General features: G+C 34.6%; 1 protein-coding gene and 1 pseudogene across 1 annotated transcript; both read right to left on the minus strand.

The window, feature by feature from the left end:
- Positions 1 to 931: 931 nt before the first annotated feature.
- LOC101142448 (N-alpha-acetyltransferase 50-like) lies at positions 932 to 1435 on the minus strand (annotated as a pseudogene).
- Positions 1436 to 4792: 3357 nt separating this feature from the next.
- LOC101148239 (olfactory receptor 8J2) lies at positions 4793 to 11041 on the minus strand. Its single transcript, XM_055354964.2, has 2 exons — positions 11020 to 11041; positions 4793 to 7656 (listed from the first exon to the last, which is right to left on the minus strand). The coding sequence occupies exon 2, from the start codon at positions 7647 to 7649 to the stop codon at positions 6684 to 6686; it is 966 nt and encodes a 321-aa protein (XP_055210939.2). The 5' UTR covers positions 7650 to 7656; positions 11020 to 11041; the 3' UTR covers positions 4793 to 6683.
- Positions 11042 to 13345: the final 2304 nt, after the last annotated feature.

Consider the following 13345-nt stretch of genomic DNA (forward strand, 5'->3'; position numbering starts at 1 on the left):
CCAGTCTGGGCAACAGAGCGAGACTCTGTCTCAAAAAATAAAAATAAAAATAAAAATAAAACAACAACAATCAAAATCAATATAATTCTGTATAGAAAATGTATTAAAAACAAGATTTTTTGACAAAAAACTATTTACAAACCTAAAATATGATCTTTTAAAAATAATATTGCATAATTCAGAGGTTTTTTAAAGATTATTTCAACAAATAGATTTAGGAAGAAAATTAAAACAAGACAAAAAACTAGTAAATAGATGACAGAGATGTGACAAAAGTTATGGGTATGAAAATGTATTTTTGGCAAAGAAGGTTAAAAAATTTTATAGAAAAAAATCTTGTGTGATAATTTTTGTACTAAAGTAAAATGCTTATTTTAAAAGGAGCAAGCATAGGACAAAATTAAAATTGCAAACATGTCAACAATGGTCTGAATAAATCATGAAAATAATTTTAAAGAAGAATTTATAAAATAAATTTTGTTTGTAATCAAGTTCTCTATAACTAAATGTATAAATATATTTATAAGTTATTCAGTATTAAATAAACTAATATAAAACTAAATCTTTGTCCCTTATGGTAAAACAATATGGTTTTATTGAAATGTTGGTTTGCTTTTAATAAAATTGCAAAAAGTTTTGATTTTTAATTTTGAAATCTGTTTCTGTAACAGTCATTTTCTAAACTGCAAATAGTATCTATTTCTGCCAAATTTCTTTCTGAGATCCAATTAATTTTCCTAATTTCTGGTTGGAAATGCTGTATTTTTTTATTTAAAATGAGAATGTTATTTCTATAGGTACATTTTTCCTCTTAAAGTATTTTAGATTCATATTTCAGAAGTTCAATTTTTGCTATATCTCACTGCACGTGATTTTCAGGTTATTATTGCCTTCAGTTTTCCTTCTTTCTCCTTTTGAGAAGGTAATTTGTTCAGTTGTCTGTCTTTTCTACATCTGCATTCTGACCAGAAGATAATTTGAGGTTTTTCTGCAGGACATGAGTATCTGCAGGCTTTATGGTTTTATAGTAGTTCTTCTTGGGCTCCATAATCTCAAAGCCAAACTTCCTGTAGAAGTCAATTGCCGACTCATTGCTGATCTGGACATGCAGATAGATGTCAAAAGTGTCATCTTTTTCACATGTTTAAGACATGATTTAACATTGTAGTTCCTATTCCTAGCCTTTGGTAAGGTGCCAGATGTCCAAGTGTCATGATGCAAAGTCTTTTCTGATTCTGTGAATGAGCCACCCTAGAGTACACTGCACCTACAGGAACATGACTGAAATAGGCAAGTTTTGATCGTTCACCACCTCCATCACATCATTGTGGAACTTACCATTGTAGCTGACTGAAAAGATAACCCGATTCCTTCTCTTCAACTGTTTAATATTGTGTGGTGTCCCATCTCCCAGCTCCATCCAGCTACCTTTCATCTTCCCCACCTGCTGAGGCTTTTGTTATCACCAATAGCAACTCAGTCATAGTTGCTGCCCTCAGCTCAAGACACTCAACCACACAAGATGGCCTCCTCACCCGGGCAGGGAGCTGAGCAGGTGACAGAGGCAGTGCGTCCCTAAGTCTCCTGAGGGGGGTGAGAGTGTCTCGCACCACTGCGCTGGTGCCACTGCTTCTCCACACATGCAAATGGGGCTCTTGGCTCTAAAATGAAGATTTTCTGATCTATAATTAACTTTGAAATTTTCCACTTGGGCCCATATGTCAAGAACATATGTCTTGCTAAATGATTAGTTTTATTTAGTAAAGTATAAGGGGAAAACATCGTCAAATACTAAGTGATGCTAAATCTTCTTTCAGTTACATTCAGGGGCATGTTATCTATACTTGTTTCAAAATCTACATAAACTTATGAAAATCTAATATGTTATCAGTCATAATTTTGGTTGATAAACTTAATCTTCTTTAAAGTTATATTTGTATGGATGTATTATTGATGTGAGCATTTTATGATTTTCATTTGTGTCACTTTTTTTTTTTTTTTTTGAGATGGAGTCTCGCTCTGTCTCCCAGGCTGGAGTGCAGTGGCACCATCTGGGCTCACTGCAAGCTCCGCCTCCCGGGTTCATGCAGTTCTCCTGCCTCAGCCTCCCGATTAGCTGGGACTACAGGCACCCGCCACCACGCCTGGCTAATTTTTTGTATTTTAGCAGAGACGGGGTTTTACTGTGTTAGCCAGGATGGTCTTGATCTCCTGACCTCGTAATCCACCTGCCTCGGCCTTCCAAAGTGCTGGGATTACAGGCGTGAGCCACTGTGCCCGGCCAGTTGTGTCACATTTATAAAAGTCTGATAGCCCTGATGTGGTTCAGCCAGTCATAATTCTGATTGATATTTTAAAATATAATAGGTAATAATAATAAATAAATTTCCTTGTCAATTGAAAACTTTCATCAGATTTTTATCCATGACTATTCTAACTTTTTGTCATTCACAATTATTGCTTTAAATTCTTCTCTAAAAGTATTTACAATTAACTATAATCCAAAATTGCCTTTCATGGAAATGACTTTAACAAGTATTCTTGAGCAGATTTATGACAACCTTAAAGGCAATGAAATAAATAAAAATGTCTAGAACTCTGATTAAAAAAACTTACAGGTTCATAAAACTTATGGGTTCATAAAACTGCTAATCAAGATCAAGCAATATAAAAATAACTGATGAAAATAGTTTTTATTATTTTATTTAAAACATTGTTTAAAACATTGATTCTTTACTTAAATGGTTTGTTTTCAAGATTTAAGAAAAATTTCTCTCATAAGCTATAATTTACACAAATTTGGTAAAGGATAATTTTGTGAAAAAATTGAAAGCATTTGATTTCTCTCCCAATTTAATTCCTTGAAAATTCAAAAAGTATTCATAAGTATTCTTACTTTTTTATGACAATCTATATAATAACATAATTTCAATAAAAATCTGATTTATCTTTACAGGAGGACACAATTAGAAATATTGGTCATATTACCATGGATTTGACTGAAAATATGTCATATTTGAAAATTTGCATAAAATACCAGATTTCAACAGCTCCCTGCCTTACAGGGAATTAAGTAAAAATTATCACTTCTTGACAGGCCTAGGAACCTTAAGATTGTAAGTATGTAAACAAAATCCAAGGTCTGCCTTGGTTTGGCTTTCTAGCTTAAGAAGTTTTTAAATCTGAGATTTTTAGGTGATCAAGGCAGAGAAAAAGTCATGTTTCTAAAGCAAAGGTATAATATATCCATTATTTGATTATAGCACTTTGCATTGTTTTTAAGTTCTTGTTATTTACCTGTAGACTACACTAAATTTTCAAGTCTTCTAGATTCTCCCAATACAACTTTCTTCTATAGAATTACTGAAAACAAAAGCTTTTTTGTTCCAAAAGCCCTATAAGCTGAAACTAGATAAATTTTAAGGAACAAGCCTCCTGCCTCATATACGGGCCACAGAAAATGTTTACCAAACCACCTGATATTGTAATCAGATATAGTCAAACTACAAACCACGACAAAAAGTTGATGTCTTAATGCCGTAGGCAGCTTTTCCCACAATGTCAGAATAAAACTCTATAATAGGGCTCACTATTCTCAGGCCTACCTTTTTCATTTGGCAGCATAAATGGCATTTGATTTATTCAATTGGTTGTCTTTAAGCCTAGGGTCAAAACTATTATACAAATTGGGACTTTCATACTACTGTTAATTTTACTTTGTGTTTTCCACTTTTAAACTTTGTGTGTTACTCGTTAAATTTTTCCAGAAATACAATTTCTAACAAAACAATGCTTACTCAGCACTTTGAGATGATGGCAAAAAGATTATGAAACAGACAGAACTGAACTTAATAATGAATTCCAGGTAGACTTAGCCTGTGAGTCTCTTCCTTCAAACCTCTCGTGTTGCTCAAATATGGCTAATGGGGTTTTGTCATTAATTCACAGTCAGTAAGCACTCTCTCCAATGTGAGATGGGATCAGGAACGCAGAACAAGTCTATTTTTATTTTGGCACCAAGAAACATCAAAACTTAATGACAGTATGACTTACTAGTGGTGCTTTTGGAAGAATATTTCAATCAAAAGGGGGAAATGTGAAAGCTGTCAGAATCAAAATGGAGTTACTTCTGTTTAAAAAATTAAAAAACAACAAACACACATACACACAAACTGACAAAGCCTTAGAAGGCATGAAGAGAAGGTTCTCAGGCTTGTATGCCTGATAACAAAAATATCACAAATGACGGCAAAAATCACAACCTTGCACAAAGGCCATCACAACTTTAAAAATATATATACTTCTCCAAGGACATCTCTCCAGCAACTGCCTGTCCAACCTCAGACTAGTATCACTCTTATTACTGATTTTTGAAGCCAAAGATAATATTCCTCATTTTTTTCTCTATAAAACCCTTTGTCTTCCTTTTTCTCTCTGAATATGCACATAATTTACTATGGCACTTGCCTTCTCATTGCAATGCTGTAATCCTGAATAAATATTATTCTCTTTTAGAGAGCCCCTGTCTGTTATTTAGGTTGACATGCCCCATGGGGTGATTAAAATATAGACCAGAGCTGACAATTTACTTTTTCTATCTTGCTTCTTTGAAAACTTGTCTGCTTGGTTGATTGAGTTAATTCATCACATATGAATAAAAGTGCTACAAGTGTTATGTGAGTGTGTATGTTTATATGTGTATATACTTTTGCAACCTTAAAACCAACTGATTTTTATTTTTTATTCAAAGAAAGCCATGTGTATACTTTGTTTACATAAATTTTATAGTAAATAATGTAGAAAGGATATATAGCATGTCAACTTTTGTAAGACTGTACCATTGAGCACTAATGAATAAGACAGGTACAGGAATCTATCTGAATATGTCACATTCCATGGAAAAGGGAATTTGCTGATGTGATTAAGAATCATGAGATGAGGAGGCTTTTATGGATTATCTGTGTGAGTCCAAGACAATCACAGGGGAGAGAGGGAAGAAGAGGGTGAAAGGCAGAGGAGACACAGCAGTGGAAGCAGAGGTCAGAGTGATGAGATTGCTGACTGGAAGAAGAACATAAGCCAAGTGCTGTAGGCAACCTCTAGAACCTGGAAAAAGCAAGAAAATAGATTGTCCCGGAGATTCCAGTAGGAATACAGACTGCCAACACCTTGGTTTTAACCTCATGAGATCCACTTTGACCTTCTGACCCCTAGAAATGTGGGATAATAAATTTGGGTTGTTCCAAGCTACTATGTTTGTAGTGATTGCTTACAGTAGCAATAGAAAACGAATACAAGAGACAACATCATTATTTTTACAAAATACATATGTGTAAGCCAAATTAAAAGGTAGAAAACACTGGAGTACTTCTTATTGACCTTAACTAATTTAGTAATATGCATAACATTGGTACAAATGCAAGTGTGAGTTTAGCCCTGTTACTCCAATGCTATTCATCTAGCCAGACCCAAAAAAATTGTTTCTAATGGGAGGTATAGTTCTCCGGTTACAATTATATCAGTTGATGAAGCCAAATACACACATCATAAAGTAGAAAAAGATACACAAATAAACAAATAAGTAACATAAAGGCAAATGCCATAGAACTATTATTAATGTTGCCCTTGAGACCAGAAATATCCCTCATATAGTGTGATTTTTCCTGCCTTCAGTGATTCTGCTCCTTTAAGGCTAAAGTTAGAAGTTGAAATATTGATTTGAGTCACACAGTCCCCAGATTGGGTATGCTTCTAACCTTCCTGAAAATATTATAACTGTACTTTATTTCCAGACACTACCTTTATTTCACATGTAAGTGCCACTCTCCCTCACTCCATCATGCATTAGTAGCCTTTTACATGCAAATAGATGTAGTTCATAGTAACTATTAACTTAAAAAAAAAAAACAGGAGGACATCTTTAAGGAAATATTATTTTTAAAAAATTTTGTCTGATAAAATTTCATTTCAAATTACACTGAATGAAAATGCTAAAAGTAGTTGTGTTTGGTATTATAGTTTCATAACAAAGGCAATTAACTTTACACAAATGTTTTATGATGAGATGGAAAAAAGTTGTGTGTCTTATTTGAGAGAACATCAACATTTAGCTTTGGGTGCACACACCAACTAAGAACAATGAAAAAAGAAAATCCCCTTTACAAATTTGTTAGCCTGTTTTCCCTTAAGTCTTATTTCCATGTGTAGTTTTTCTGTGATAAAAAATTTATTTTTAAATACAAGATAAAAATGGTTCCACAAAAGTTGAACTTGATGGATAAAATGCTACAAAACTAAAAATAGAATTTTTAGTAGCTGAACAAAAGACGTCTCTTGCAACGAGGATGATCTGAGTTTTGACCACCTTCCAAGAAATGATGCCACATACCTCCACACGCACTAGCAGGCATTCTTTTCCTTGTTTGGAAATTATTTTAAAAACCCTTTAGTGGCTTACATTTTATCTATAAGTTATCTATAAACTGTGATTATTTTCACATTATTTTTATTAATTATAGATATTGTTTTCTTGTTTGGGTATGTGAGGTTGACATAAGAACAATTGAACATTTCCCACTGAAATGAATGGAATTTCTAAAAATTTCTTGACACTTTTTTTTAAAACACAGCAGTTTTCAGGAAAAAACGAAAAGCACTAAAGGAAGATAGTTTTAGCTTTACATTTACATTAGTTTGAGTGATCGGCATGGGTTATCTAGGAACCTCTTTAGTGCATCCTTCACGTTCTTGTTCCTGAGGCTGTAGATTAGAGGGTTCAGCATTGGTATCACCAGGGTGTAGAAGACCGAAGCCATTTTGTCAGTATCTAATGAATGATTACTCCTTGGTTGCAAATACATGAAAAGGAGAGTCCCATAGAACACAACCACAGCTGTCATGTGAGAAGCACAGGTGGAAAAGGCTTTTTGTCGTCCTTCTGAGGAACGTATCCTCAAAATGGTAATAACAATGTTGAAGTAGGATATCAGAACAACAATCATGGAGAAAAACAAGTTGGTCCCTGAAAAGATAAAGACTGCTGTTTCTGGAATGTAGGTATCAGAACAGGACAATGCTAGCAAAGGGACATCATCACAGTAAAAATGGTTGATAATGTTGGAAGAACAGTATGACACAGAGAACACACAGGAAGAGACAGTCAGTGCTGTGATAAGACTCTGAAGGTATGTGAGGGACACCAGCAGACGACACACCTTTGGAGACACCACTACGGCATAGAGCAGAGGGTTCCAAATAGCCACATAGCGGTCATAGGCCATTGCAGCCAGCATGAAAATCTCAGCCACAATGAAAACCAAGAATCCACCCAGTTGGGCTGCACATCCATAGTATGATATGGTTTTCTTGGTAACCAGGAAGTTAACCAGCATTTTAGGGGCAATGACAGTAGAATTGCAAAGATTAATAATAGCCAAGTGTCGGAGGAAAAAGTACATGGGGGTTTGAAGTTGAGGGTCAACACTGGTGAGGGTGATGATGCCCAGGTTCCCTGCCACGGTCAGCAAATAGAGCACCAGGAAGACCAGGAAGAGGGGAATCTGGAGCTCCGGATCATCTGAGACTCCCACAAGAATGAACTCCGTCACCCATGTGAGATTTCCTGAAGCCGTTTGTATTGTTGCCTTCATCTTTTACCTGAAAAAGTTGAAAGAAATCAATCGATGATAACACTGATGTTTCTATTAGATGCTAGTTTGTTAAATATTTCATTTGAAATCAGTTTATTTTGTTTTACAAACCCTTAAAAGTTTCAGAACCTAATTGTTTTTCTCCCCATGTTTTCACAAACTTCAGAAATAAAAACTCACCAGACAATTAAGAGTCTTAAAACTGGCCGGGCGTGGTGGCTCACGCCTGTAATCCCAGCACTTTGGGAGGCCGAGGCAGGCAGATCACGAGGTCAGGAGATCAAGACCATCCTGGCTAACACGGGGAAACCCCGTCTCTACTAAAAAATACAAAAAATTGGCCGGGTGTGGTGGTGTGTGCCTGTAGTCCTAGCTACTTGGGAGGCTGAGGCAGGAGGATGCTGTGAACCTGGGAGGCAGAGCTTGCAGTGGCGCCACTGCACTCCAGCCTGGGCGACAGAGGGAGACTCCGTCCCAAAAACAAAACAAAACAAAAAAAGAGTCTTAAAACTGTTTGGACAAGAAATTTATGTATTCACTATTGAATATAGTTTATATTGAGTGAATACATATTTATTTGTTTTGTTATATGTCTTAATATTATGCATTTATCAACTATATTAGCACATAATATTGGATGAATATATATGCATTTGATATTAATGTATATTCGCATGTATTATATGCATAGATTAGCATATGATATTGATTAATATATATACACTTACATACACATGTAGTTTATTACTTACAATTTTTATTTGTGTGTTTCTCTCTGTGTTTCCAGTGATAAGAGAGAGCAGCCTTAAGAAGTTGATGAGACGGAGTGACCACCAGTTATCTTTTTCCTAGCTTCCGCTGGTGACTTATCCAGCCCCTAACTTGTCATTAATAATCCTTGGGAATTTCAACATTTCTATGGGAAACACTTTCAGTATTCTGGATATTGCTTTATCAATTTCTACTGCATAATGTTGCTTCAGCTGTGCAGAAGTAGGCCTACACTTCAATATTTTTCCCTCTGAGTGTAATTCTGAAAGTCAGAATCCTTTTTACTCAATCACATTTCGTTACTTCTGCTAGATAAGCCAGTCCTGTCCTATCATTGTGACTTCTCTTACTCAGACTCTTCTCTACTATTTTGTTCCAGAAGCCCTACTCTCCCTTCCCTTTCTAGCTTATACTTTTTCATTTTAAATTGTTAAAGTTGTTTTATTTTTTAATGCTTATTACTTACAGCTTTTATTTGTTAAAGTTAGATTACTTTGATTTATTATACTTGTATAGAAAGACGAGTGGGGAAGGCTGTTAATATTTATTTAAAAAGTAACATGTATTGAAAATTATCCTAGGAATTTTGAAATAGTTACCTCATTCTGCAGGAGCACCCTAAAATATAGGTAGATGGTAATTATTTTCATGTCTAATAAGAAAATTGAGTCTCAATGAAGTAAAATTACTCAAAAAGACTGTGTAAGACATTGTTCAAAACTGCATGGTTTTATGATTTTGTTTCTGTGATTGATAGTGTTAGTCTACCAATTAATACTCAAAATTACTTGAAAATACTATGTAGACATTGATCTAAACTTCATGGTTTTATTTTGTTTTTGTGATTTTGTTTATGTGATTGGTTTGTTTTAGTCTACCAATTAATACCTAGGTGATTTTTACCAAGCATTATATTCTTGTATTATCCACATTAAATGAGATAATGCACATAAATGATTTGTTTTTTTAGAGCCTGGTACCAAGTGAATGCAAAATGGATGTTACCTTCAGTTTTTGTTATTAGCATGCTTTGAATGATTTTCAATGTGAGTTCTTAATTCCAGTAATTCATTCCTCCTTACTGAGTGCTTTTACAGTTAATACAGAAATAGCAAATGAATTATACTACTGCATATTTTTTAAAAAACTGGGACACACAATATCTAGCTCCTTTTTTAACAAACAAAACATGCTGTCTTGCAATCAGATTACCTCTTAAATCTTCAATGTTTCTTTGTTATGATACATTATTAAATACATCAAATATGAGTCTGAGAAACTGATCTGATTGTGTGTAGCGCCTATCCTCTATCTTTTGTTTCTTGCCACTGCACTAAAAAGAACTGCATGTCTTATAAGCAGGCAAGCTTATGATTTAAAACATTGTGCTAAAAATTGCTTTGATCAAAATATTTCCTGTTTGGCTGCCACACACAAAGCAACTCAGTGCATTGTTCATTCTGACATTTATATTCCATAGACACCCTTAATTTAACAACAAAAAAGAACATCATGAACAATAGCAATTATTTACTGGCTACTCTTGAATTTGTGCAATTAGCTCGGGGAAGGAAGAGAATTTGCAAATATTTAATATCTTTACCCATTATTAATTTCTCCTCCTCTGAAGCATGGCTGAGGGCAGAGCTGGAGTTGATTATTATTTCAGCAAGTATATGCCATTGACATAAAGTTTCCTTAGAACAGACCCAGTTTTCTCCTGTTGAGTTTTCTTTTTTTTTAGAATATTTTTTGAGTTAGAATTTTCCTGTTAAGAGCTATTATAATTTTTCACAAAAGTTTTTTTTAAAATTAGTTTTTGAAAAGAAATATTTTATAGGTCTACCAATACCATGGATCTCAATATAAAATAAATAAAAATATACCTGATGTTAATAATTTTAATGTCAATTTCACTGTAAAAATTGTCACCCTTTGGATGAGGTGTTATGTTGCAAATTAACTCTTAAATAGCTTCTGAGAAGATTTCAAGACTATATTTCATTAATGTCTAACTGTGGAACTTGTGTTAATCTTGTTGAGACATGGGTCTGGTTTGAGACAAGCACTGAATCTCAACGTGAGTTTTTGGCATCCATCAGGGAGATTGACTATTAGTACCAGGGAATCTTTTCATCCTAGGATTTTTCACCCCAGGGAATGCAAGAATAAAAGCTCATTTTCATCAGTGTCAAGTATTTTTGAAAGCCCTTTTTTGAAACATCAAATCATATGCATCGGAGACACATAAGATACTTCCCTTTTGGTGTAGTATTCTCTCTAAACATCTCAGTTCTAAGGCAGAAAAAAAATCAGTGTTCATATTAAGGTGGAATATACTAACTGTAATGACTATTCATTATTTGGTATAAATGTTCAAGCTGTCTTGTCTATCAATAGAGATGCTGGATACTATTGTTTATGTTGTATCACTGTCACTTCCAATAAGCAATCAGTGGGCAGATACTTGAGTTATTTGGAAAAGAAGACAAATTAGATATCATTTCAATCCTGAGTCTGATTTAAATTGGTAAATCCTCAAAGATACTTGATTTTTACATGAAACTTAGAAAGAAGTAAAATATTTGGTGTAACCTACCTGTGTAGAGAGATCTGGCCAGGCCCAGACCCAAGGTTCCTGCCCGAAGCATGCCAGAGTTTTTCAAGGGTCTGAAGTCTCTGAAGACCTGCACACTGAATATGTTTGTTTCTAGGTCCCAGTCCCCAAGCTTGACAACAAGATTTTCCAAATAAAAATCAGATTCCCTGGGGAAAGAAAGACAAACAGCATTCATTAGCCAAGATTCCACTCAAAATTTTACCCAAAGAGTGAAAATGTGGAGATTGCCTAGGGACTCACTTAGATAATACTATTAAATAAAAAAAGAATGTAATTACTCCTATATAAAATGAGAATTGATACTGCTGGCCCTGGGTTGAAAAAATCAATAGATAGCTAGCACAGGATTCTGGCTCCAATGGTCAATTTTGATGTGAATATTGTGAACAGAACTAAATGTAACCCTCATATTCTGCATCAAGAGCAACTCCTGATACATAAGTCATAAAAACCAGGTGATATAAAACATAAATTCAACATGTGAGTGGTTATAAAAAGTGAATATCAACTTTTAATTAACTTCTTAATGTGACCAGAAGGGGTATTAATTAAAATTCTTGTTGTACTTATCATATATTTGGTCTTATTTCTAGGGATTAATTAAAATTATTTGGTTGGAAAATATGTTTTTTTATAAGATGAGCCTGTGATATTCCCTCAAAGCATATAGAAACATCATAAGTAAATACTGATAGCATTTTTTTAACTTATTATGTGGAATTTTCTAGTCTGTAAGCATTGTAGATGCAAAAGGTATGTCTGCAGTTACATTCTAGACACTGTATTTCCATCACTCAAATTAAACAATACTTTTATATTATATGCTTTATTATTTAAAATAATGGATCATTAGATACAACCTAAATTTTCACTTAACCAGCTTCTCCCATTTCCATTTCCTCCATTCTATTCAGAATTAACCACTTTTGATTATCACAACCTTTCTTTTTATTATTATACTTTAACTTCTGGGGTACGTGTGCAGAATGTGTAGGTTTGTTATATAGGTATACATGTGCCATGGTGGTTTGCTGCACCCATCAACCTGTCATCTACATTAGGTATTTCTCTTAATGCTATCCCTCCCCTAGACCCCCAGACCCTGAAAGATCCTGGTGTGTGATGCCATCCCCCCACCCACAACGTGTCCATGTGTCCTTATTGTTCAACTCCCACTTATGAGTGAGAACAGGTAGTGTTTGGTTTTCTGTTCTTGTGTTAGTTTGCTGAGAATCATGGTTTCCAGTTTCATTCATGTCCCTGCAAAGGACATGAACTCATTCTTTTTTACAGCTGTATAGTATTCCATGGTGTATATGTACCACATTTTCTTTATCCAGTCTATTATTGATGGCCATTTCAGTTGGTTGCAAATTTTTGCTATTGTAAATAGTGCTGCAATAAACACACATGGGCATGTCTCTTTATAGTAGAATGATTTTTAATCCTTAGGGTATATACCCAGTAATGGGATTGCTGGGTCAAATGGTATTTCTAGTTCTAGATGCTTGAGCAATCACCACACTGTCTTCCACAATGGTTGAGCTAATTTACACTTCCACCAACAGTGTAAAAGCATTCCTATTTCTCCACATCCTCTCCAACAAGTTGTTTCCTGACTTTTTAATGATCGCCATTCTAACCAGCATGAGATAGCTATCTCATTGTGGTTTTGATTTGCATTTCCCTAATGAGCAGTGATGATGAGCATTTTTTCATGTTTGTTGGCTGCATAAATGTCTTCTTTAGAGAAGTGTCTGTTCATATCCTTTGCTGATTTTTGATGTTTTTTTTTCTTGTAAATTTGTTTAGGTTCTTTGTAAATTCTGGATATTAGCCCCTTGTCAAAGATCAGATGGTTGTAGATGTGTGGAGTTATTTCTGAGGCCTCTGTTCTGTTTCACTGGTCTGTATATCTGTTTTTGTGCCAGTACCATGCTGTTTTGGTTACCGTAGCTTTGTAGTATAGTTTGAAGTCAGGTAGCATGATGCCTCCAGCTTTGTTCATTTTGCTTAGGATTGTCTTGGCTGTGTGGGCTCTTCTTTGGTTCCATATGAAATTTAAAGTAGTCTTTTCCAACTCTGTGAAGAAATTCAATGGTACCTTGATGGGGACAGCACTGATTCTATAAATTATTTTGGGTAGTATGACCATTTACATGATACTGATTCTTCCTATCCGTTAGCATGGAATGTTTTTCCATTTGTTTGTGTTGTGTCATATTTCCTTGAGCAGTGGTTTGTAGTTCTCTTTGAAGAGGTCCTTCACATTGCTTGTATGTTGTATTCCAAGGTATTTTATTCT

This window comes from Gorilla gorilla, chromosome 9 (genome assembly GCF_029281585.2).
Source record: "Gorilla gorilla gorilla isolate KB3781 chromosome 9, NHGRI_mGorGor1-v2.1_pri, whole genome shotgun sequence".
Classification (NCBI taxonomy): Eukaryota; Metazoa; Chordata; class Mammalia; order Primates; family Hominidae; genus Gorilla; species Gorilla gorilla.